Below are 27,875 nucleotides of genomic sequence, written 5' to 3' on the forward strand. Positions count from 1 at the left end.
AAGACCTAGGTTGAATTTAAAAAGTGATTCTTGAATTTGTATCTTTGAAAATCTCGTATTTCTTCACTTTGTAATTTTGTTTTTGATAAATTAAAATATAAGCCATCCCTCGAAAATAAGCCCTAGTGTTATTTTTCAGAAGAAAATTGAAACAAGACCCTGCCCTAAACGCATGACCTAAATTTTCGAAAGCTGGCACAACTAAACGCTAGGAACACACTTGACAACTAACCACTGACTGACTACTCATTATTTTTTTGTCTAAGGCAGAGAATTTTCATTGCGCCAATTTCCCAACTTTTGGAAAAATCAATATAGGCATCAGGGTCATATCTCCAACTGAGTAGATAAAGACACACAGATGTACCAATTATCTGATTTGTATTAATGATGAAGTATGAAAAATATATTCAACAATAAAGCAGCAAAATAATTATTATTTCTTCCAATTAAAACAGTGTTGTGATTGCACACAGTAAGAGTGGTAGTGAAATGAAAGAGCATCTGATTGAATGAGACGAGTTTTTACTCTTAATGTTTTAATATCTGTGAACAAGCAGCTAGCTATGTTATCTTTATACTAGTTACAGAAATGAAAGAAAACAATAATCTGGATTATCTGTTCACGAATGGGGATTAGCGATTGAGTTGCAACTGAGAATTTATTATGAAAAGATAATTGCTAGTTTTCACTACTCTGGGAACATTAACCATCTGATATAAAATCATTTTATAATTGTGTGTTGGGGCTCTGTAGTTAGAACTCATATGTTAGCATGCTTATGATAGCGTCCTGGGAGGTCCATTAATAAATTAAATCGAGAATACTTCACAAAACCAGGTTTCTGGTATTTTGAACCTCTTTGCAGGAAAACTCTGAATAAAATATTAAAAATTGCTTGTTCTGCTTTATGTATGGTGAGAGTTGCTAAGTATTATCAAAATTAACAAGATACACACCCCTATTATGTCATATCATAATATATCATAAATCAAACAGCAGATAAATGCAATAATAATGACTAACCCGCTTGAATAGTTCTCGAATAATTAATAACAAGGGAATGTAATGATTTTTCTCGCAAAAGGAAAGAAGATTTGACCCTTCGTTTTTGCAAGAAGTTTTTCGAAGCCTTGCGATTTTATATTTTTGTGATTTTCCCTCTTTCAAAAGCGCCATTGATATGCGTTTATGAATTACAAACAAAGATGTAATAACAGAATATAAAAATACTTGTAAAAAATGATTACAGGCAGGGGTGAAGAATACATATAATAGGTTTGCAGTGAATTGCTAGAAAAATTATACAGAGCCATGATGTCTAATAGAAGTAGATTTAAGATGAGAAGCCCTGGGTGAGATAATATAACTCGGTACTCTCGTAGTATGTGTACCAGCTTAGAGTTAGGGCTATAACTTTATTCTAATTTTCCTTATTTCAGTTCTATCACGAGTTCGGAGATTGTCTGTGTTAGCCAAGTGAATATACTCCTGCCCATAGTCCCTTCATACAACTTGATGTAAAGTAGGCGAACAAAATTAGTTACCCCCATATTGGTACACACACTTCTGGAGCACCGATTTAAGGTGAGAATCCCTGGGTTAGATAAATATGAATCAATTGCAGTTGGGTAAATTGTGATTCCAGTAAATAAATAGTAATATAGCAGATATTAATTATCACTAATTTCACTGATCACAATATCAGAATTATTTTATAAATAAGCATATCACATACTGGACTGGACTCATATTTTACAGAGATATATATAAAAAAGTGTAAATAACATTCAACAACATAAATGGAACTGTGGAATATGATACAAAGAATACAGAAATAGTGTGCACACAAGAAATATCATCAAGTATGCTATAAATGTATCTGGTTCCAGTGAGGAAGAAAAAACTTTAATAGATTTTATTCCTCAGACAGTGTTGTACCAGAAAAACTGATGCAAGACAGTACTGTATTACAGAACAGAGGAGATTGGTTATTATTAATTGAAAAAGGCTTGGACTTATAAACACTATTATAAGAAAAAAGTTATGAAGTGACAGTACTTTTTTCAGACAGACATAGGAAGGACAAAAATGGGGGTCCAACCAAATATTTTCAGCATTCTATATACAGGGTAGCCCAGTTATTAAATCATAAAACCTGTTAACCTGCTTTAAGAATCAAACTATATACTGTATACTAGTTGGTATAAATTGAGGTTATTACAACAATTTTGCTTGCAATTGGAATTGATTAGCTAAAATATTAATTCATCTTACCATTTTGGGGCAGTATAATTTTTTTACGGAAAATTGAGAAAGATATTACTGCATACGAATGGACACTTTTTGACATGTAATTTGAATTTGTACTAAATCAAAATAAAATATATGTAAAATACACAATCGAAAACATAACACAAATTACATATAATACATAAAATTTGCATCGATTAAAAAAAAATTGTACCAACACCATTCACAGCTCTACCACACTGACATCCAGCTAATAATAATACCATAATTGAAGTTTTATGAGTAAAAATCATATTGAAGTCTTGAAATATACAAAATTGTGAAGATTCAAAATAAAGAATAAATCTTATAACGAAAATGTATTGTTTTTAAGTGTACTATGATTATAATCAGATATATGTGAGTATACATTTATATATATGCAAGTTATACTCAATATTGAAGAAATCATATATTTACAGATTTCAAAATATGAAGACTTTTTGAGGTGTTTTGAGTTATAAAATTCTTTTATCTACTGGTTGACTACTCTATGATTAATCAAAAAAAAGCTATGAGAATATATCAAAATATAAGAACACAATACCGGTAATTTTTAGACATTTACAAACAAAAAAATAGAGCTAAATTAGTAAGATCTGCCTATTTTCCATTTTATTTCACAATGTTGAAACTTGGCAGTTGATGAAAAACAGCAATGAAAGACCAAATTTTCCAAAATTAAAATCAAACATTTTTCCATAATTAAATAGAATGTTAAATAGTCCACAGAATTATGAGAGTATACATTTATATATATATGTAAGTTGAATAAATAGAATGTTGAATGGCCCACAAAAATAAAAAAAATGATCAGCCCTGCATTGATTCCTGCACAATGAAAATAAGTATCTGAATCTGAAACGATTCATCCATGCAGTGAATAACCAGTGATTATTCAAGTTGTCACATCAGACTGACATCACCCACGACTCCTCAGGTTTGAGTCCAATCGATTGCAATGCATTGGCTACATCTTTGTTAGGATGTTGTGTATTCCCTATTAAATGAAATAAACAAAAATAATATTGTTAGTAAACATGCAAATAAAATAATAAACAAAGAAAACATATGCACAGACTTGATAGGTAGATAGTTAGTGCCAGTGTTGGGGAGTCTCAAGTCAAAGCCATTTATTAAAGTCTTGAAATGGCTCAAGTCATCTCTAGTTAGATTCGAGCCAGTAATTGACTCGAGTCGAATGTCATTTGACTCGACTTGTGACTTGTTCATCGATCTTATGACTAAGTTGTTCGCTTCGCACAAGCTCAGGTATATGCTTTGCAAGGGAAGAAATTAAAATACTCACACATTCTAGATTAAACTAAATTAAAAACTCGTTTCGAGGGCCGCACAATTCATACTTGTGGGCCGCAGGTTGCACACTCCTGCCTGAAATTACTTTGAAAATGACTATGTGTAAAATTTAAGCTGGACTTCTTGCAATCACAGTGTTGTTTGTGTAAACATTAGTTATGGCTTCAGTAAAAGCACATGATTTGTTTAATAAATCATAGTATCTATGGGAATTGCCATAAAGCGAAAAATTGTGTTAGGTTATAAATAAACAAACTCAAGTAAAAAACAATCAAACGTTTCATGCCTCACTAAAATAAAGATTAAATGACATATTTTTAAATTACATGGCCACCGCCTAGAAACACCACACCTAACAAGCGATACAATATTACGAGAAAAATTATACAAATATCATTTAATAAAGCATTCTGAAGGAACTTTCTGACAATTGTCCATTTTGTATCGATATTTTGAGTTATAACAATATTTTGAGAAATTTCAACTTCAGTAATATCCTCACAATCAGGAGCATTAACATAAACTTCAATTTCATTTGAATTTTGAACAACTCCACTCAACGTACCTAAAACCATCATATTGTCATTTTTATTTCTATCTCGTGACAAAATTTTGATGTCATATTCTTCTGAATTGATGACGCCGCTGGAATGTAAGGACTCAGTTGTGCCATCTTGAGGATCTGATTTTTGATTTGGCAAAGTAAACCCGATTGATTTCGCAATTTTGTCCCGAGCTAATTCTCTGCTTGGACTCCAAGATCGATTTGATCTGGGTGAGCTCGGTAAACTCAAACTTCTGCTTTGATGTATTGCATCATCATTTGCCACAGGAGACATGTCTGAAGTATAAAGAATTTTTTGCTGTTTTGTTTTTAGTAAATTAGGTAACAAGAAAAAGTAGAATAATAATTGCTTGACTAAGCTGGTATAAATAAGGACTCAATAATATGAATTGCCATCGCTGATTACCTCAGAGGGATTCACAAGTTCGAATACTTTCAAGATAATTGTTAAACTTTTCAGCTACTGATCGGTAGGGCTGGGCAAAATATTCGAATAACGAATAGCGAATCGAATATTAAATTATTCGAATGGCATTTTACTATTCGAATATCGGGTACCACGTGATCTGCGTCGCTTCACTTGCACACAGAACGTCTCTGAACCGATCGTGAATTGCGCGAGAATTCACCTACAACGCTCGCTAAGAGACAAAAGCGACAAATTTGAAAAATCGTCTTTGCGTTGTGGTGTTATTTGTTTTCTTCGCATTTCGATCGTTCATTTCAATTCCCTATGTTGCACAAAGAGGTACCGACACCGTTCCCTAAATTTAGAAACGTTTAATCAGATGAGGTATTTAAAATAAATATTCCAGATTTTAAACTCCGTATGATTGGCGGTACGTGATTAGTCGTTTCATACATGAACCAAACATAAATTTGTTTAACGAAAATTAAAAGTTGAATTAACTTTTGCGTGAAACCATACATAGTATAACACGAACAACTATGACCAGAAAAGAAATGGCAGGACATAGTTCTTTTAATGTAGTTTCAAATAATTCTTTAGTGATTAGCGTTGAAAGAAAACGTCGGAACTTGGAAGAGTTAGTTAAAATTAGCGCCTGGCCATCTATTAGGCACAAAAGTAAAAAAGCGCAATTTTTTTTAGCATTAGGTCGCATATGTAAATTATTATTCAAGTAGCGCTGTTTATTAACATTATCTCGTCATGGCCACGCAGAAATGCCTTTATTGTCGAATTATTTAGTCACTATTTTAAATAAACATTCGGGATTGACGCAATCTCAGCTTTGCGAAGTTTATTTGTAAAGTAACATAGACACCATAGAAAAGCATAGCAAAGTTAATTACGGTATTGTCTTAATAAATATCTACATCCCGGTATCGATAATAATATTACTGTTCGCTTAATATTGTGACGTTAAATTTACAAACGTTGATAAGTAATATGAAAGCCAACACAAATGATAAAAATGAGAATAATATTAATTTGGGTTTTTACATCAATCCTAAATGATTTTAACAGCTGTTGCCGACGTGGACGCACGGGTAAACCCAAAATATAAACGTCGATGTCCGCCGACCCGAAAGAATTAATACTTGCAAAAAACAGAAAGGGCGGTATTATAGATTATATATCGCCACAAAAACGGTCACGGTGACAAAAACAATCAGCGATTATGACGAAATTAACCAGTAAAAAACCGCTTTGTAGCCGATTTTTCAATGTCTTTATTAATTTCCAAAGGGAGTATCGACCGACGTTGCAGACCTCCTGTTGTGTATAAAAAATATTCGTTATTCGACTATTCGGTATCCGGTAAAAATATTCAAACTATTCGATTCGAAAAAAATATTCGATTTTGCCCACCCCTACTGATCGGTGTGTTTTACTTCACCCCCAAAGACCATATTTGTAAGGATTATTTAGCTTTTCCCATGCCTGCCTTGGACTGATAACCCAACTAGAGGTCATGACCTGTCATAGGCTTAGATTTTCTTGTCGTTCCTCTCCCTCAGGTTAAATATTGAAATCATATCCTTAAGTCAACTATTCTTCATGAACTTCATACCCTTTTAAAAGACTTCAATCTTTTTAATAAACCTTACCAATATCAGGATTTACCAAATTCAAAGTTAAAAATTAACAAAAATACAAGATATTGAAATAGGCCGCAAAATTCTAGAAAATCAAGGTATATGAATACTGCTATTTAACACCAATTTGTACTTGATATTTGACATAATATAACAGTTAAATTATCTTATTCTTAAATTTTTGTGAATCACCCGAAATATAACTCATAATTTTTATAATATTAATTATTCAATTTAACGACGCAATAACATGATTTTACGGCAATGACAATCATCATCACAGGAAATTGATGCATCATTTATAATTAAGCATTGACAAAATATAAAGTTTGTTACCACCGGCACTGCCAACAACAGAATTAGTTTTTGATGACACCAGTTCTCTCACAATGTCCATTTCTTTCTCTGTAAGAGGTGGACTGTTGACGGAGATCGGAACTGGCGAATCTTGCATTCTATAGTCAGTACTTTCACTTCTGGTAAAATTCTAAAAGAAGAATTTTATTCTTTCAAAGCTCAACGAAGGTACAGACATACGAATCGAAACAAATTAAATATCTGGTTTGAATGGAACATTGATACATTGTGGGCACGATGATGATTCTAAAAGTAATAGCTCGTCACATAGTATTGGTTGCTTAACACTGGGTCATCTTGCACCTGCATTAATTTAAATTAATTAACTGAATTGATCGATCAAATTGGGCGCTCTAGAAGTCTATGTACCATTATGGGGGTAACTAATTTTGTTCGTCTACTTTACATCAAGTTGTGTAAAGGGACAAAAGCCTATCACTTGGCTAAAACAGACAGTCCCCGAACTTGTAAAGAAACTAAAATATTTTCAGTTCAACTGGAAAGCTTAAGAAAAATCGGAATAAAATTATGGCCTAACCCTAATCCCTGGTGCATATACTACAGGAGTACCATAAATTGGGCAGGTAATGATAAACCGGAAAAATTCCCGCCCTTCAAAAAATACTAGCCATTTACATATTGTTAGATAGTAGTGGTTGCATATCCAGGGCATGGTTTAGAGCAGAGCTACTCAACTATTTTCACTGAAGATTCGCATACAAAGTTTCAAAATTATTTGGGTCCGGTGTCTCCAGAAATTATATTTCGGCATCCGTAAATGCACACTTCCTCGACCGGATAATGCTATCAGCTAATCAATATTGTTCATTATGGTGTTATAGTTCTTTATATATATATTCAAAACAATAAAAGTCATTTTATAAAATGAAACTTTAAAAGTGGGGCTAATGATCCAAACTAAAAAATTTGGTGCGGTCCGAATTAAATACTCGAAAGGGGCGGATTCGGACAGCGGACCGCCAGTTCAGTAGCCCTGGTTTAAAGCACAATAAAAATTTCATTCTTTTAAACTAGTGGTTCTCAAACGATTGGGCGGGCCCCTCAAGTATACAATTTTGTGGGAGGGTGTGAAGCTAATTAAAAATAAAAATATTTGTTAGATTCGATCTTGCCACCTTATTTGGGATATTCACTTAACTTATTTTGTCAGCCAAAAACAACTGCATTAATTTATAAATAACAACAAATTCATACATTTCATTATTTACGTTCTATCTACATATTTTTAACATTCTTTTGAATGAAACATACTTTCGCCTACTCTCTGTTATTAGTAGCATATTGTCAGCTAGTTATTTTTATTTTAAAAAGGGGGGTGCGGCTTGAAAAGTTTGAGAACCATTGTTCCAAATTTGGATTTGGATTGAATTTCCAAAAATAACCCATAAAAAAGCGGGAAACAAGCATCACACATGACTATCATCAATTTACCTGTTTATATTCAGATGAAACAGGCATTGACGGAATAAAGTCTGGTTCATCACTATCTGTTGAATCAAAACTATCTTGCTTGTGAAACCCTGGTGTTTCTGCGTAAATGTTGGCACCATAACTCAACATCATGCCTTGGCTGGGTGACATCATGCCTCTGCTTGGTGACACCGGACCTAAAAATGTCATTCAATAAAATCAAAAAAAAGTCTCATTCTACATTACCTGACGAAGCAATCAGATACTTTTTTCGGTGCTCTAGAAATGTGTGTACTGTGTACCAATAGGGGGAAAACTAATTTTGTTCGCCTACTTTACAACAAGTTGTGTAGAGGGACTGAAGCCATTGGGTATATTCACTTGGCTAATACAGACAGTCCCCGAACTTGTAATAGAACTAAAATTAGGAATATTGGAATAAAATTATACCCTATCCCTAACCTGGTACAGTGGTAGACACCCTACGGGAGTACCCAAAAAACTGTCTCATTCCACAATACCTGACAAAGCAGCCAATCACTTCTCAGACATGTAACATTAGCTAGTTTTTGTACTCTGCTAAATATTTGTCAGTTTACAGTGTATAGGGAATAAAACCTATGGGCAGGGGGTATATTCACTCGGCTAACACAAACGATCCCCGAACTCGTAATAGAACTCGGTCTCACTCCACAATACTCTATGGAGCAGCCACTCAGACACTAGCTAGTTTTCTTGTTCTGCTAAATATTTGTCAGTTTACAGTTATGTTTCCAGAAATTAAGTATAAATGAAATAAGTCAATGGCCGTTTTGTCGTCCTATTATAGCTGCTGGTATCAAAATTAGCCCTGGAAAAGCTATCAATACTTTTATATGAACGGTAGTTTGATATGTTGGATCAAAATGATAGTTACGAGCATGTACACCAGTTTTTAAGCATCATTCCACAAAAACACTTGAAATGCATAGGAAGAATTTTTCCTTGGTCAAGGGCAGTGATGATGAGCTGGAAAAATCGTAACAACCGGAACGCAACTAATTTGTGAAAATGTATTATATTTACATTATTTATCCGCTGCGATGTAAAAAAAATTGTGGCATTACAAAACATACATGTTCATCGGGGAAACTAAACTTTCCATGACCTAATTTTATTTGAACAACATGGACGCAAATGTGGTGCGTTCAGGATACAGCTCACCACTGGTCGAGGGCTAGGGAAACACGCGTTTGAATAAACAACATATATTTTATTAGATTACAGCAACGAAGCCTTCTTACCACTGGAGCGACCATCGACGTAGTCAGGGATTTTATACTCTGTAGGCTGAGAAGAAGGAACTTTCTTTTCTAGTCGAACTTTACAATCTACGCTTGCTTCCATCACAGAATCACTGACGTTGATTGAAAACGATTCGGTCAAAGTCATGTCATCATCGTCATCTGAAGATTCTTTGTGTTCAACTGATTGCTGAATAGAAAATTTATTGAAGATAATTCGGCATTCCAGGAGTGTGTGTACCAATATTGAGGTAACTAATTTTGTTCGCCTACTTTACATCAAGTTGTGTAAGGGGACCGAAAGCTATAGGCAGGGGGTATATTCACTTGGCTAACACAGACGGTCCCCAACTCGTAATAGAACTAAAATAAGGAAAAATCGGAGTAAAATTACGCCATAACCCAAACCTGGTACACACACTACAAGAGTACCGATAATTCCATTTGGGAAAATTTTATATCCATTACTTAGATATGTTTTGTAAATCAAAGTTTATTGAAATAATTTAACGACACTCAAAGAGTGAATAGAACTTTTGACACTTGAGAGAGTAGGTCACTGAATAAATAATCAAGGCTCTAAATAAAAATAAAAAAGTATTTGAAGAAAAAAAGATTTGTGTATCTAAGGTAGACAGACAATCCGGCCACCGAGGTGAGTAGAGCAACTTTTTTGACCAGTATGAGTCTTCACGCTGTCCGTTTGGAGATTAATTCAATCTCAAAATAGGTGAAATAATATATTACTTCCAGTATACTGGTATGTATCCCCTGAAAACAATACTATTAAGCTGAAAATACCTTTGATTCCAAGTGAGACAGGTTTTCACCATTTTTATTTGCTTCAAAGTTTTCATGCGATGGAAACTTTTTAGATGAATTTGCTGCAAGAGGACTTTTTACTGGAATGGGTGTTTTATCGGCCATTCCAGACGCAAAATATTTTTGACGAGTTGCAGGTGACACGTCAGCGGCACCTGTTAACAGGTTATTCATGTAAGCATTGATGTCTTTTTTGTTTTCCTGAGCAGAACGAGCATTAGTCGGCGTTCCATCATCACTCTCATCCGTCGATGTTTTCCTGTGAATTCCCAAAATTCTTGCCGTTCTTTCTTCAAGGGATTCTCGTTTCGTTGATTGACGACTTTTTTCGAGTTGAGCAATGACATCTTTTTCTGAATCAATATTTCCCATCGAACCTCTATTTGGGATTTTTTCAACTAGTGACTCTATTTCTTCATTGTCCATTTTATTAAAAGGATTAGCAACGAGACTTGAACAAGATCCAGTTTCACTTTGATTTGTCAACGACGTTGAACGTAAGCGAAGGTGCGGGTCTTTAATATTCATCTCTGGTATGTCAATAGTTTCTTCTGACGATTTTCTCATGTGAGGCCTAGGAACGGTCGGATCCATTTGAGATGTATTATTATTATGATGTACAGAATTCTGTTTTTGCGTCGGCGGGTACATAGGTGCGCCAATTATTCTCCAATCTTCATCAGGGGTCGGAGGTGAAACAGTGGACGGCCGATTTTGAAAATTTGAAGCATTATTTTTATCCAAGTTGTCAAGAAAGTTTTCAATTTTTTCCAAATTTCCAGCATTCTGTAAATCTCTCTCATTTGGTTTTATTCCTGATTGATTTGGTTTCTCACTATGCATAGACTGTACATTGCTATAATTGTGATTTAAACCAGGTTGAGAAGGTCGATTCCTTTGCAAAGATTCTCTTAACCGTTCCTGTGGATTTTGGTGATCTTCAGATGAATTTGTAGACAATGTTGTTTCGGAGTCAGAATCTGATTCATGTATTTGGTTATGGCTGCCAACAACGGTGGTATTCCGACTACCATATGTGGGTATAACAGGCTCATTGGAGTATTTACTGAATGGTTTATCACTTTTAGGTCTTGCGTCCTCAATATCATCATCTGTCACTGCACAAACTTCTGCTAAAACTACGTTCGTTGATGGAGAATCGTTCCATCGCTTAAGATGTGCTTTGTATTCTTCTGCAGTGTGAGTAAGTTCAGGGCTTTTGTCTCTCTGATTGTGTTTCCGTATTTTATGTCGTGTTTTAATCAGCTCTCTCTGGAAAGGGCCCAAATCGGAGCTGATGTTGGTCGACAACTCAGTTCCAGAGTCTTCCACATCGTGCCCTGTCCATGTATTGTTGTCTTCATGTTTCGATAAAGCTTCCGTTGTTAAAGGCACTATCTTCGGTTGCTGTGTGGGAACTGGTGGTTGTTCAATGTGAACACTGGATTTCTGCGACGTGTAACTATTTTTGTTTTCTGCATCAAAGGCCTCTTGTTTTCTCAAAGGAGCATGTTCTATTTGCGGAGGCACAGTTTGGGGTCTTTGATCAGTGGGTTCCTCCTTGGTACTGGGTTGATTTTTTTTCTGTGCAGCAAGCTTATGCTCTTGAACGTAGTTTAGAACCCATTGCCCAACTTCAAGTGGGTTGAAGTACTGTGATTCCTGTAAAAAATTAAAAAAAAAAAATTAAGTATCGATTTTTTCACAAAATACAAGGCTTCGACGATGAAATAATGATTTAAGAACTACTTTACTTAAAATCATAACATATTTCATAAAATTTTCTCCCTTAAATCAAATATGAAAATCCTATCCTACAAATATAGTTCAAATACTCGTGATATGCTTATCAAAATTTATCATGGAAAAGTCCAATTAGGTAAGTCAAGCCTAATCATTTGACAAACCACGGGCTCCCAGTACATGTGTCCAGTATGGAAACAGTTGACCAGTTTCTAAAAGTGTGTGTATCAATATGGAGGTAACTATACAATGAGTTCAAACATACCGAGACTTGCGATTCAGATTTCAATCTTGCTTCTTGTTGGATTTGCGGTTCACTTGGGGAGATGATCTAAAAACAATGTATTCATAATAAAAACCTTGTCGTCGAAATTAACAACCCCTAGATGGTGGTAAAGAACTCACTGGTTGACTTGAATCTCGAATCGACGTAGCTGGTGAAGAACCGTGACGAGATCTTGTGAAATAAAAAACTTTTCCTCCTTTTCCAGTGTACGATGAGGCTTGGATGGACTCACTCACTCCGAGTGTCATGGACGGAGGGCCGATGGAGCTGGAATCTAAATGAAAATAACTGTATTGAACCAAATAACTAATAACAGACCAAAATATTCTAGACAAAGATGTCACAATGAAAGCTGAATTGCTTATAATGATTTGAAACAGTCAAAAAATAGCAAATTAATCACCTGACTAATTTATGTAACCCCCAATCAATCCAGATGGCAGCAGTGGATAACTTTTAGGAAGAACAGTTGCATGTGGAAAAAAATTCACACAGATTGAATTCAATAAAACAGACAGGTATTCTCAACAAATCATTTTGTCACGACATTATTCTAGCAAACGAAAATATAGCCTAAAAAAGTTCTGACTACCAGCTGCAGTGAAAATGAAAAACTATACAAGATGATTTATCCAATTTTCCATTCTAGTTTCCGTCCAATCTATCTTTGAATTGCTAAGCGATCTTGGACTGAATGAGCAATTTTTTCTCTAATATGTTTATAAAATAGTCCGTCTGAGTCAGTTATTCACTGTGCTGCTCTGTGGAGATTCACAAATAATACGATATAAAATGTTTTTAAAACCTCAACCTACTTGATGGTTCAGGTTCAAAATCAACTGAGGATGCGATGGATGGTTGCTCGTTTGGTTTACTGGCATAAAATTTTGAATTTCTTTCAAACTTCTGGCTGAAATAGAAAACGAATTCATGTTAGAATGTAAAATAGTAAAATGTAAAGAGTGAATCTTCTGTCTGATTTTGGTCAGACGAAACGTTACAGAAATACATTTGTGTTAGTGCACAGCAAGACTCTTGAATTCCATAGTATGGTATTTATATTCCTGCTACAGAATCTTTGCATTATACGCATAGGAATCCGCTAGCGCAAAGTAATTAACGAAGGATTGGGAGTTAGTCTCGCATAACCTCTACAGATAGATACAGATGTTACCTTGATTATAATAGGACTTCAGTGAAAACATACCAAATGACGATTCCACCAAAACCAAAATATAACACATTTTTGAAGACTTACGCAACACTTTCGACTTCGCTGGGATCGGTGTGATCAGGGTTAGAACTATACGTCGATGACCTTGACCAAGATGTCCCTGACCTTGCAGTGACCGATCCCGTAGATGTAACTGATGACGTAGCCGCCGTGTGGACTGTTGACATATCGGTTTCACTGTGACTCGCAATAGACGAATCATCTATGAAGACTTCCTGAGCAGATAACGGTTTCAAAAAATAAATTGGCTGCGCTGCAGGACTTTTTGGCTTCGGCGTTTGGATAGCGATCGACTTTTGTTTCACAGACGTTTTTGTACCAACACCAATATCATGCATTTTCTTTTTCCGCTCCAATTCTGGTCTTGTGTGCCAATGATGAGATGGGTATATAATTCTCTGATACGAGTTGTCTTCTGACGGGGCTTGAATTTTTCTATTTTTCTTCTTTATCGTTTTGTTGGATGTCATGGATTTTGAAGACTGCTGCATTGCTGAATGGACAGGTTGCATGACTTTTTCTACTTCGTTACTGGATACTCTTGGTTTATTTTTTCCAACAGTGCTTTTCATTTTTGGACTGCTTTTCTGTTTTCTATCTGGACTGGTTGATTGTTGCCGAGTCCGAGACACTGGCCCAATTGTTGTTAAGATAAGTTGATCTTTCTGTTTTAATGGAGACAATCGTGATTTCGGTTGGGTGTCTTTAGTTGTTGATGTTTTTTTACTTGTCTTTGTTTTGTTATCACCGCTAAATACTTTCTTTTTTTGTGCTCTCACACCAGCAGACTCTAAAAAAGAATGAGATGAGAGAATATTATTTATTATTTAGTAGAAAGCAGTGTTGGGTAAGAGTCACTAAACCCCGAGACGCGAGTTAAGTCACTGATATTAGTCTAACTGGTGATTAATTGAGTACGAGTCAGAGTCGATACATTCAGATGACTCGAGCCATTAAGTCTACAAATAGTGACTCCAGTCAATTACTCGAGCCTCCACTGGTGAAAGGCAACTACAGGGTGACCAAATAATTTCGCCCAACCCCACAGCCATAAGAATAAAAAATTTCACCAGATTTTATAGCAATAACAATTGTAAGTTTGAATAAATTTTATTGTATGATAAATGAGAACTACAAGCGCAATAAGAACTATTAACAAACAAAGACAAAGACATTTTCAATTGTTATCACTACAAAATTGGGTGAAATTTTTTGGACACCCCGATATAACATTGGTGTATCTCTAATCAAAAAATAATAAACTAACCAAATCGGGAAGAGGGCAATGCATACATTGATTTCTCATGTTCTGCAACAACCAAATGGTTGCAGTTTGAAAAAACTTAAATTTTATTTCCAAGAATTTGCCTAAAGCATGATCCATGTATTAGCCCAGAAGTAAAAAAGACTGATTTCTGAGCAAATTTGGAGGCACCCACTAAAATGGTTGCAGTTGAAAAATATTTTCAAAATAAAGTTCTCAAAGCAAGGACACAGGCACCCCTTCAGAAGTGAAAAATCTCTGAGGAAATTTATGGGCAATAACTACTGAACTACTATAGATTATATTCTATCAAAATGCTTACTTTGCTTGCCACCCTTGTTTTTATGTTTAACAGAACTTGTTTCCGCACCTTCAGAGTCAAAACAAAATCCTTCAGGAATTTCTAAGTCAAAGCCAGATGAGTAACCTGAAAATAAACATTACACATTAGAACACTGTATTTCAAATGGTCAGGGCTACTTCCCCAAGTAAAAATTTGGCGATTCAGAAGTATTATGTACCAATATGGAGGTAACTAATTTTGTTCGCCTACTTTATATCAAGTTGTGTAAATGGACTGAAGCCTATGGGCAAGGGTGTATTCACCTAAGGGTATCCCTAACCCTAACACAGACAGTCCCCAAACTGGCAATAGAACTAATATGAGAAAAATCGGAATAAAATTATTGCCTATGGGAGTACCGGAAATTTTTCATTGTGCTGGTGGAGGAAACCTCAATTTTCATATGTTCGAGTATTTGAAATATTTTTCCCTTTTTTGGTATTATTGTAACTAAAAATGATGTGAACAATAAAAACAGTTGAAACCAAGCCGGAGTATCATCATTCAAAATTAAGCAATGTCGACAAATATATCAAAAACGCTAAGAACCAAGGTACTAGAATATACAACATATATCCAAAGAACGGTTATAATAATAGGGTTTGACTGGACGAGAGATCGTGGTTTGCCATATGATTAAGCAGTCTTATAGACTTTTCTCCCCGGAGAAAAAAATGTCTTTAATGATATAGCTGATCATAAAGAAAAAATCTCTATCACTAAGTTATAGACAACTTGATTTTACCATAAAACATGGCATTTTCGCATAAAAAAAGATACTCTTATATATGTTGATAAATGCATTTTATTCATACCGATAGAATTAGGTGAAAATTCTTCACCAATTTTAATTTCATTAATTTCTTCATCCGTCATCATGTCGGAAGAATCAGTGTCAGAATAACTTTTAATTCTTGGCTGCTCTCTGTAGAAATAGACAAAAACAAAACAGATAAAAACCCATACACAGAAGAACAAAATTGATTGTCAATAACAATCAGGAATATATAATCAAAACATTTATATTGAGCTATGCAATTCAAGAGCCCCGCTGTACATCAACACAAATGTATTTTTATAACGTAACAGACTAAACGTTACAAAAATGCACTTGTGTTCTTGTGCAGCAGGACTCTTGAATTGCATAGTATGATATTTTTATTCCTGCTACAGCATCCTTGCATTATATACATACGGATATACTAGCGCAAAAGCCTTCCGGAAGGATTAGGAAATAGTCAACCTCTGTTGGGAGAGTTACTTTCGATTAGAATTACATTTGATCCGATAGGATTAATGAAATTTGTCAAATTCTCAATGCACTTTATTATTTTTATGACAAATTTTCCCACTGTACAAGCACACCACTGATATATTTTAAGCTACTGTTTCTGGAAGGACTGTGATTTAAACGCAGAATAATTACCGTCACAGCGACATAGTTAGATCTTATAATACTTGATCATTACGACATTGAACAAAAGTAGAGAGCGATACCTGAAAATCACGTCATCAACGAAAATAGTATCATTTGCTCTGTAATTCCCGGGAAAGACCGGTGGGAATTCTCCATTGAAGTCTTCGGAAGTTTTCATATGTGTCATGTCGTAATCAGCGGCGAGCAAACTTTCAAAATCTTCTCTTGCTGAAATTGCTGTGATTTTTGGTTTATGTTGCTTATTTTCCACACCATGTTTCGAAGACTTGGATTTTCTGCTTCCTTTCTCTTTTGATGATCTTTTGTGTTCCTTGACTGGTGTCTGGAAGTAAAATTGATGTTATAGTTGATATGAGATCTTTTATTTGGAATGAAAATCAGAATAGAAGAGTTTTAAATTTAAGTGTTATGATGTTACTTTTCACAAGAACGAAAATGAAATTCCTGATAATCTTTAATGCACTCACAGCTTCTTCTGGTTCATTTTTTAACAAACGACGCTTATTTGTGCCACAGATGTTTAACAATATGTAAGGAACTACTATTATTCGAAAATACCGGAATCATTCTGGTTTAGAATGACCTACAGAAAGGCATGGAATTTGGATCAGAAATGACTCAAATGAGTATCTGTGATTTCAACGCAGTTATATCTAAAGCTTTACCCAATAGGCCTTCATGCTGTCCAGAAAAAATTCAAACACTTTACCTTAGTTCTAGGTTTCGGAGTTGGTCCATCACTTCTCACTGAAACTGAGTTCCCATACTGCGGAGGTGTTTTGTATGTAGGTGGATTGGACGTCCCACCACTAGAGCTTTGTCTAAACTTCGCTGGTAAAGTTGAAGAACCATTTGATGGTAAATGGGCTTGAACTTCATAACCGCGTGCTGGGATAATTGGAGGTGAATTCCTGAAAATGAAGATTTGTTATTTTAATCAATTTCATGTACAAAAATTCTTTCGCTACTTCTGTAGTCTATTATTTTATTGATCCAGTGTGTGTTGTGTGTTTCAATGCAATGTGTCGCACTAGTGGGGAATTTGATTACTTCGAGAAATACCAATTCATTTGCTATATACCTATACTATTTATAGGGATTTGACATAAAATGCATTAATGGCACAGCAGTGTGGCTCATCGTGCTAAGCATTGAGAATACGCTCGCCCCGCACCTCTAATTACTCTGCGTGGGTTCGCAGGTCCCATGCTGGGATAGTTATGTGCAAGAGGATTGCTGGACTCCTCGCCGTCGTTGGGTGGTTTATGTAACCACTGGTCGGTTATGGCTTCTTCCATCATCAAGTCCATGCTTCCAAAAATAAATAACTAACTACTGTAATCTCATACCCGGCACGGAATGGTGACCAGACGAGAGGCCGTGGTTTGCCATATGGTTGAGCTGTCTTATCGACTTTCTTTTTCCCGGGAAAAATATGTACGATAAATCCTATTCCATTATATTAATGTTGTAAGAGAAGTACAATTCGCTATAACTTACGTTCAGTCGTGCTTATGATAATTTTGTGTGCACAAAAACACAACATGTATTGCATTAATTAAATGTGCATAATAGAACACTTTTCTTTGCCACAATTTGATATTTATGAACAAAATTTTCTTTTTCCAATATGTCATGTCATGATATGTATTACAGAAAATAAATGCATCATGGAAGTGAAGTTTGGGAACTTCTGTATTAACTAGCTAAAAGCCCAGAACATAATCCCCATCCGAGTGCTAATATCCCTAGCAAAATACAAGTCTTAGTGGGCACTATGGCTTAGTATTTACAAAGATGAGTCCATCTATGTTGGCATTGCAGGGTAAAATATCAGATTTGATTCAAATATGATCCAGGGTGCAATAGCTTCTTACATTACAGTGGCTGTACAGAGCATTGTTCAGAGCCATCATACATGGACAATATACAAATATATACTTGTTATAACACTTGTTTCGTACAATCTACTGTGAAACACACAAAAATGCGATTTATACCCTATTCTCATCCCTTCACAACATGAATGTGCCATAAACTGCCTATTGTACATATCATCATGGTGCAGTACCTCTTTGTCCTGTGTATTGTACAAGAGTTTTATTTGTATATTTCATGTCTGTTGTCCTACTATAACGCAGCAGTTCCAAACTGCAGTTATACTTGTTGGGGTGCATGTCGCACATCTGTGTCTTAAGGCCAGTAAGGCCTTGAACATGTATCCTGTCTCTTTTATACCGTTTAACCAATATGCAAATAAACATACATACATACAATATATAGAGGCGTGATAACAATGCTTATTGTAACAAATGCTAAAACAAAACGTACACAATGGGGGAAGTCAATGGCCCTCGCGGGCCAACTGCAGGTACAGCTCCAGCAGGTAATTTAATCGAGGTGTTTGGTGATTGGACGGCAGTAGACGGAGGCAATGAAGAAAAATCATGATGAGTGTATGATCTGTGGACAAATGAGAGAAATAAGGATTATAGCATGAATGTCATATTCAAATAGATTAGTTGTTTTATAATTCTGACCTGGATTTAATTTCAGTTTGAATACTCTGTATAAGAATAGTCGAGTTCTTATAACCAAATTGTTTACGTTGTATAAATTTTTTGGGAATGATAATAACAAATAAATAACTAAATTGTATAATTTAGTTTGGAAAGACAAAATGATATTAACTAAATATTGATATTAACTAAACGGTGTGGTTGTATAGATTTATATTTCTACTTACAAATCCATGCTTTGTGGTCTCTGTGGCTTGTGCATCAAGTAGGTTTGATAAGGCACTGAAATAGATTCAATATAATTTTGAAAGGAAATCGAAGATACTTTACAAATATTAATCAGTAACCATGGTTAAAAATTGATCATATTCTCAGCCATTTAAAAACTGTTCTGTTCCCACTTCAATTTTAAATCCTGGTTCAATAGTAAGAAATTATTGACTACAAATACTTTGTTTGCAAGAATTTATTAGTTTTGGTTTAAACAGAACGTCATGTTGTAAGCCAGAATACATGATTTCATCCAAGGGTAAATAAATTGGTCAGAGAAAGTAGAATCAAGATTATTTTAGTTTACCGAAGCATACTATAAGCATAAAAGCGACTCTAATCTGTAATCAGTAGTTGGTACATGGTATTTCAGGATGAAGGAAGACCACTTGTCTAACACATTGTTTGGAGAAAAAACATGAACCCCGGCATAAAAAATTGTGTGCCATAAAACTTTCGAACAATAAAATAAAAATTCAAGTGAAAATACTTGACATATTTCATTCTGCATGGCTTTTAAAAGCAACCATAGTTACCTGGTTGGAAGCCTGGACTCCGTTCTTTCAATGGATAACCGAGTCCATCCACAGCTCTTGGTAAAGTAGCAGGCATTCCATATATTATTTGTCGTTCCATTACAGGAGCAGGCAGGGTAGAACTTTGTCTGAAAAGAGTTGTGCATAGAGCTCATGAATACTGAGCAATATTATATTAATTAGAAGTGCAACAAATTTGGGAAAACTTTGTGAATACTGGAAAAAATGATTGTTTAATGCAGTGGTTTTTAAACGGTGGGGCACGCCCCACAAGTGGGGGCAAAGTCTTTTGAGGGGACATGAAGCTAATTAAAAATAAAAATATGTTAGATTTGATTGATCTTGCCTGCCTTATTTTGATATTTACAATTCAAAACTTTTCATTATTTATGTTCCATCCACATATTTTCAACGTGTTTTTTGAACAAAACATACTTTCGCCTTACTATCCGTTATTTGTAGCTTATTGTTAGCTAGTTATTTTATGAGGTGGGGCGTGAGACTTGACAAATTCTAAAAAAGGGGCGCGGCTTAAAAAGGTTGAGAACCACTGGTTTAATGAATTATTCCAAGATTTTGTTGTGAATTGAGTTTATTAGGCATTGTTAACAGACTATTAAAGGAGACTTGCATATAACAAAGTTTTAGGTATTGAAATTTGATTTTCTGGGAGTTGGAGCTCGAATCGGCGTCAACTTTTTTACAACCCATGTTAGGTTCCAAAATAACAGTTTTTCTTATCTCAGAGTTAGGACACTTAGTCAGGAGTGAGGGTCACAATATTACAAGTATTGGACACCTCGGGATTTCAATTGAAAAAAAATTCTTCAAAGTCACTCACTGCCTAGTGTTCATATAAAGTATGATAAATGGTAGTATATTCTGCACATACCCCTGAGATATTTCTTGTACCCATGATTGAGGTCTTTGACCATATTGATCAAAATATCCATGTGTACGCTGCCACGGCCCCCGACCATATTGCCTGTCAACGTCCAGCAGGTCTGGTGCACTTTGGTGATGAGACGCCTTTACCTTTTTCTTCTGAAATTTTGTTAGAAAAGATTTAAGCCTTGAAGTAACGAAATTTATGCATACAAATATAGAATATGGAAAGGAAGAAAAGTCTAAAATTCAAAATGTAAGGAAAGTGGTCAAACAACCAGTTATCAAGGTTTCTGATCCGAGACCATGAAAATGTATACCATGCAATCAGACAAGTAATAACGTGGGTGATTTTTGATGCCATAATTCCACTAGTACAGTGGTTCTCAAACAGTGGCGGGCATCCCAACAAGGAAGCAAAGACAACTGTTTGAGGGGGAGTGAAGCTAATTTAAAATATTTGTCAGTTTTTGACTATTGGATATTTGTATTTTTGATGATTACGTTCCAGTCACATATCTCCATTGTTTTTTTATTAAAACATACTTTCGTCTTACTATCTGCTATATTTAGTTCATTGTTTGCTAGTTATTTTTGAGGTGGGAAAAGGGACTTGACAAATTCTAAAAAGGAGCGCGGTTTAAAAAGTTTGAGAACCACTGCTCTAGTCTTATGTTGATAATCAAGATAGGCTTGTCAATAGGAAGTAAATAAAAAGTTAACTCCTTTATTAAGATATCTACAAACCTTTCTTTTTTTTCCCATTTTAACTTCAGACTGCTCTGCATCATATTTCTTGTCATCTGTAAAATTTTGACAATATGGTAATACAATATCTAAAATCACATTTTGGAATCGGGTTTTCATATTTACTAAAGGTAGATGAAAGATAACAAGAGAGCTACGCCCAAATATATGAACACGTCTGTTCGCAGTACAGTACGGTTTACCGTACCGTCAGATCACAGTCTACAAATATATTCATACCAAGCGAAGCAGTACGGTCGGACACAAAATGGCGTCCGATGTCCGCAGACCGTTCAGTGACGTCATAGCAAACAAAAACAAATCTCACCGAGCTAACAGAAATATTTGAAATAAATGAAAGTAATAGCCTTCTGAAGAAAAATTTCATCTTTAACCACTAAAGATTTCCAAGCAATTGGTCCAGTAATCAAAGAAAAAAGCGTTTTTTTAATATTTCCACCAGGTGTCCAAAAGTGTCAAAGAACAACAAGAACACCAAGAACAACCAAACGATCGTTATGTCCACCAAACGTGTCCAATAAGACTACTTTTAATCATATAATGAATTATTCATTCATGAAAATTTACTACATACATTAAGCCAGAGGTGTGCAATGTTTTTCGTCTGTGAGCTGTATACCCAACTTCTGACATTAAGCTGGGCCACAGAAAAAATTCAGCGGAAAACGCAGGAGAAGAGAATGCAGCAATAGCTAAGTCGTAAAGTAATACATGAATCAGGCAAACTGGTGAAAGATTTGAAGCAGTGACAACAGCAAAACGAGAATATCGATCAGAGACCAAAGACTTATCGATCGAAAGTTAGGGGATCCCCCAAAACAGCGCTCTTACTCCATAGTGACACTTTGTGTCCCATCACTAATTAATCAATAACTCGCTAATTATACGAATTAATTCGCCCAAAATCAATAGGCTCCTGGTCCGAAATAAGATGAATGCACATGCAAAATCTGGAGCAGATTAAATCTCGCTTTCGTGAGATATCAACATACCTACCGATTAAAATCGATAGGTAAAAACTAAAAACATTATGTATTTGTATTCATGTGAGCACCTTATCCAACAAAAAACTGTCAGATTAGAATTTTATTTTTGATGGGGAAAATTTTGAGAGTGGACAAGGGCCACACTAAATGGCTTCGCAGGCCGCCTGTTGGACACCCATGCATAAAGCCAATAACCGAAATTGTTTCCGTGTGAAATGTTGATAAAGCTTTGAATAAATTGATACCTTTCTTTGAATGCATCCCTTCATCATCTGTTCGAGACACTACTGCACTTTTTCTTGAGCTTCTGAATAATAAAAAGATAATTATTGACAAGTAATCAAAATAATTCTGTTTCATGTAAGGGCCACGTCATTCAATCACCATTTCAATTTTATAAGATAAAAAATTTGAACAAAAAAGTGAAATACAACTCTGTACAGTCTCCTGACATATTATTATATTCTCTAAGTCCAGAAGTTGATGAAAATGTACTTTTTTAAGCGATTTGCTCAAAACAAGGTAACAAACATTCAACACTTTCCGAAGTGAAAAAATCTCTGAGCAAAGTTAATGTTATTTTTTCTATATCCATTCATATTGTATATTACAATTTTTACAAAGGACATTAATAACAAATGGCCAATAGGACAACAATCAAATTAGCAACCTTGATTAGTCCAGCAACGTCTTTCACAGAATCACCCCTCAGGAATATCACCCTTCATTCGAACATGCAGACCCATACAAAATGATCAGCGCTCCAGAAGTGTGTGTACCAATAAATTATGGAGGTAACTAATTTTATTCAATTAAAGAGTCCAGCTGCACACTAACACAAATGTATTTCTGTAACGTTTCGTCCGACTGGAGTCAGACTTCCTCAGACAAGCAGTTCAACCCAACTCGAATTTTTGTAACTAATTTTGTTTGCCTATTTTACACAAGTTGTGTAAAGGGACTGAAACCTATGGGCAAGGGGTATATTCACTTGGCTAACACAGACAGTCCCCGAACTAGTAATTGAACTAAAATAAGGGAAATCAGAATAAAATTATGGCCTGATCTTTATTATCATAGCAAGCGTGAAGTGGCATTTGGTATTGTCAGCTTATACTATTAAGATAACTCTGACTGAAAAGCTTACTTCTGCGATCTTTGATGTTTATCTCCAGAGCCAGATTTACGAGAAGACTTCTTTTTCGGATTTTCTGTAGGAGGTTTTCTGGTTGATTTCCTTTGTATTTCTACATCAGAAGACTCAGAACGAGAATTTCTTGAACGATCCCTAAAATATATTTGCTTTAAAAAATAAAACTATTCATATAATTCAGACACGAATGTAACACTTAAAACAATTGTTAAAAGAGTTTGAGGCATTGAATCGACTATATCAAAGAGTCATTCTCCCTAAGGAAATGACGCAGACTCAACTAACCACCAGTGAGACTCAACACAGTGATTGACTTGATTTTAGACCAGAGTTTCCCAAACTTTTTGGGTCGTGGACCCCTGTTTGTGAATCTTATTTCTAACGGACCCCCTTCTGTTCCTAACCAACAAGGAAGAATAATGTTCCCTTTGACGAAATAAAACTCATGAAAGCCTGAACCAATAAATACTAATGTTAAATACTGGCAGGCTAACGGAAATTTGATAAGATTATAATTTATTTGTATATGTTTTAGACTCATATCATATCCCCTGTGCATTCATCACAGTCTCCCTGGGGTCTGCAGACCCCAGATGGGAAACCTTGCTTTAGACTCCACCCCAGACTTGTGACTCAGGATTTAGGGACTTGCACCCATCCCCGCTCAAAATCAGATTAAAGAGTTTAGTTTTTTGTTTTCTGGTAACAAGGAGATATATTTTCAATCTTCCCACATAATGTTGAAAATCCGAGGACAATTTTGGAGCAAGATTGAACAAACTGTTTGATATGTATTTAACAATTTTCTGCTAACATTTCATGCAAAAAGCTATTGCAAAGTATGGTCCAACAAATTACCCATTTGCTCATTCTGTGTTGAGGACTAATATCAATTTTCTCTATTTCTGCATTTTATTGTGCTATTTCACATGAATAGCTAATGAAAAACAATTCCATGGAGTCAAGATACAGTTGGGTTCTGCCATGTAGACTTATGATTATTAATAAAATCTCACATTGCGACAAATCTGGCAGATGAGCGTCAGAGATAGCCTGGCCCTAGAAGGCTTTGGGCCAAAAATGATAAGGGGAATATTAACCTGTATTTAGATGAATGTCTCTCGTCTCTGCTCCGATTTTGTGAGTTTACATTCATATCATCGACAGATCTTGTTTTTTTGGAAGATCTTTCATAACTTTTTTCAAATGATCGTGAATATTTAGACGAGTGATGAGATTTTCTTTTATTTTCTTTAGTAGATGAATCAGAAGATGAATGCCTAGAATTTTCACGATGCCTAAATAAAAGAGCACAAGACTATGACAAGAATATGAAATTCAAACATTTTATTGGGAAGGCAGATGGGATAGATCACTCTAGATTTGACTTGACCTAACTTAGGATATGAATATTAGCAGAAGCAGTTGTTCAATTGCAAGAGTTGAGAGTTTTTAGAGAAGGACCTTCACTTAAAAAACATTTCTTGTATACAATTTAACCTTTGCCTGTCAGTTACTAATTTATTTTTACAACTATGCCAAAAATGTGTAACTTACATGTAAAGTGTTGAATAGTCAGCCCCCTATGACGTATGGGAGATCTAAGCTAAACCCCAGAAACCCGCACAAACACACGTTTAACAAATGTTCAAGCTAACTGACAAGACAGGATTAAATCTCTTTATCAGATTACTAGAGTCAGGACTGATAATCCGACCGGTAATTTGCCGTATGATTGAGCCGCCTTATCACTTTCCTCTCCCCCGGGTCCCGGGATAAATATGTAAATCCTACCACTGCAAAACTTGAAAACAGTGTTTCATAGCTCACACTTAAGAACCAGTGTGATTATTTTCAGATTAACTGCCAGGGCCGCTTTTATTAATCACCTACAGACCTGACCACTTCTGTGTAGACTATCTACAACTGCAGAACTGTGAAATGTCATACTGCTGTACTGGCTGACATTTTCCAGGATTTACTACATCCTACTGTCCAAATTGAGGGACCAAAATTGAGCTAAACCGGCAACTACCAGTCAGACATTAACAAATTTTGACCATTTCATCATCTTTCCCATCACATGGGATAAATTTAGTACTGTAGTAATTCACAGTGAATGAATTTATTTTCATAACCTATTATACAGCTATAACTCTATACCCTATACTCTTAGACATACAGCTCTATTTATTTTATCCATATTTCTCTATGCCACCATCAACTATATCTGCATATAACAGTATAATGTCTGTATATACTGATATACCAACCCCACATTTCGTAATTTTGCTAGCCACAGGAATGCCCTCAATATTTGGAACCAAAATCATATAATACAAAATCGGTTCTGGAACATTGGGCAATCCTTCAATTTGAATAGATAAACTATCCATGATCCACGCAAGAACGGAAGTCGTTACAATATTCATTCAGCTTAGTATGTTACTAGTATAAACCCCATAATTATGACAAATATAGGTATTTGTTGTGTTTCAGTTCTCATACTTCTAAGATGTCGACAAATTTTAAAATCATGTGGTATAGAAATTCAGTCAACCGTTAAACAATGAATAATCACCGGTAATTCAGTTCATTTTTTGAACCAAGTACTGTAGTGAATTTACATTGTCAATTTTTGTGCGTATGATAAAAATGGTTAGGTAGAAATACCATGACAACGTTATATTTTTACCAAGCGTATTTACATTTTACGTCGTTTGTCTGGTTGCCATAACAACAGTCCAATCAAATTCGAAACGATACAGTCCGGTCGATAAAAAAAATTCATTTCTCGATCGACGTGGGCTGTCAATTATGGTCAATTACACGGCAAGAAAGTCAGTTAATGGTTACAAAATAACACCCTTTATTTTAATATATCGTAAACTCTGATATAGTCGATAAATTTACCCTTTCCTGTCCCTCAAAATAAATATATCTAATCACCTTCCTCCGCTTGAAACCTTTCATACTTTGTATCAATTTCAGACTCATAAGCTGAAAGCTCATTTTTCATGTGACACCTGGGCGAAATACTCCAACGTAATACTCTCCCGTTTGGATTAAATTAACTGAAAACCCACATCGATCGCTCGTAAAGGTATTAAAAGATCGCGGGTACGGGATATAAGACGATTACTATATTGGATAACCGTATAACCCTAATGAAAAATAATAACTATTCCAAAGCCGTTTTATGTATTTTTCATGTATGTCCGGGATACTCCACTGGTGCCTGAGTTCGAGATGTTTTGGTTAAAATGTACGACGACGTACGTGAATGTATTTTAACACGTGAGCTACATTGTCGATGAAATTAAGTTCGAAATGCTGCGAAAATATACAAGCATATATTTTGAGTATAGAGGTAATCGACACATTTATTTAGGAAAATAATGAGTGGGGAGAATAGAAGCTGGTAAGATGGCTTGTTCCTACGGCTAATAGCACTGTGAACATTTCAGAATTTAGAATTAGATCATAGTATATATATATAAGAAATTCGAGGTACCAGAACTAGCCATGCTCTTGCTAAGCCAAATACCAGCGAAATAAAGATCTAGGTCGAATAGCCGGCGTAATATACACGAAGCTGGATATCGATCGTACGTAGGCTTATAATTTTTTTATATAAAGGATAGGATGATAGGATTTCTATTTATATTGGATGGCAGGAAAACGATAGAAATGCTCTGTTGATAGAACGAATCAACCTTAATGTTGGTAGCAAAACACGCCGAGGCTGATTTGAGGTCAAACTCGGTAAGATTTTAGCCTGGGCCTTTTTAGCCGAATACGCGCAAGACTCATCATACGTCATAATTTTCGTGAACTAACCGCACCTTTAAAAAAAATATATGACTTACCTCGATGAGCGTCGGTCACGATCCCTTCGCCTTTCATCTCGATGTCTTGACGATCGTTGGGAACGATCATGTCTGTGTCTATTTTCGCCTTTTCTACTTTCATAAGTAGTTTTCATTATCCGTAAATTGTCATCTTGTTTTTTACGTGCGTAAGAATCCTCTTTGGCTTGTTTGAGGTCCGTACTTCTCACAGAATATTCATCTCGTCTTCTGTCTTCATTTCCCAGAGATTGCTCTCGCTGTCTCCTGTCAGCTTTTAGTTTAGCCATGCGATATTCCTCTAATAAGTCTGCGTCCGATATATCCACGCCATATTTTTCTCGATATTTTTGCTTAAAATCATCCGCATCTTCTTTGCTGATATCTGCTCCCATTGCTCAAGTTAAATTCAACATATCGACTAAACTATTTAAAAATTTCTTTAAAAACGGAAAATATTTGATTGTCAGTAC

The 27,875-nt window shown here is 35.3% G+C and overlaps 1 protein-coding gene across 2 annotated transcripts; it reads right to left on the reverse strand.

Moving 5' to 3' along the window:
* Positions 1-428: 428 nt before the first annotated feature.
* Positions 429-27,839, reverse strand: LOC120340142 (uncharacterized). Of its 2 annotated transcripts, none has more exons than XM_039408415.2 (23): positions 27,424-27,839; positions 24,655-24,852; positions 23,549-23,689; positions 22,647-22,708; positions 21,395-21,450; positions 20,655-20,806; positions 19,763-19,890; positions 19,184-19,238; positions 18,769-18,900; positions 17,147-17,348; positions 16,497-16,759; positions 15,815-15,924; positions 14,979-15,083; positions 13,417-14,182; positions 12,974-13,068; positions 12,278-12,432; positions 12,138-12,203; positions 10,109-11,791; positions 9,308-9,497; positions 8,046-8,221; positions 6,573-6,723; positions 4,176-4,451; positions 429-3,293 (listed from the first exon to the last, which is right to left on the reverse strand). In XM_039408415.2, exons 1-23 carry the CDS (start codon positions 27,795-27,797, stop codon positions 3,205-3,207), a joined length of 5,625 nt encoding a protein of 1,874 aa, XP_039264349.2. In that variant the 5' UTR covers positions 27,798-27,839; the 3' UTR covers positions 429-3,204. The 2 variants fall into 2 exon arrangements, with proteins under 2 accessions (XP_039264349.2, XP_077973014.1); XM_078116888.1 differs by lacking the exon at positions 27,424-27,839 and adding an exon at positions 25,112-25,443.
* Between the last annotated feature and the right edge of the window lie 36 nt (positions 27,840-27,875).

This window comes from Styela clava, chromosome 1 (genome assembly GCF_964204865.1).
Source record: "Styela clava chromosome 1, kaStyClav1.hap1.2, whole genome shotgun sequence".
NCBI classification, from domain to species: domain Eukaryota; kingdom Metazoa; phylum Chordata; class Ascidiacea; order Stolidobranchia; family Styelidae; genus Styela; species Styela clava.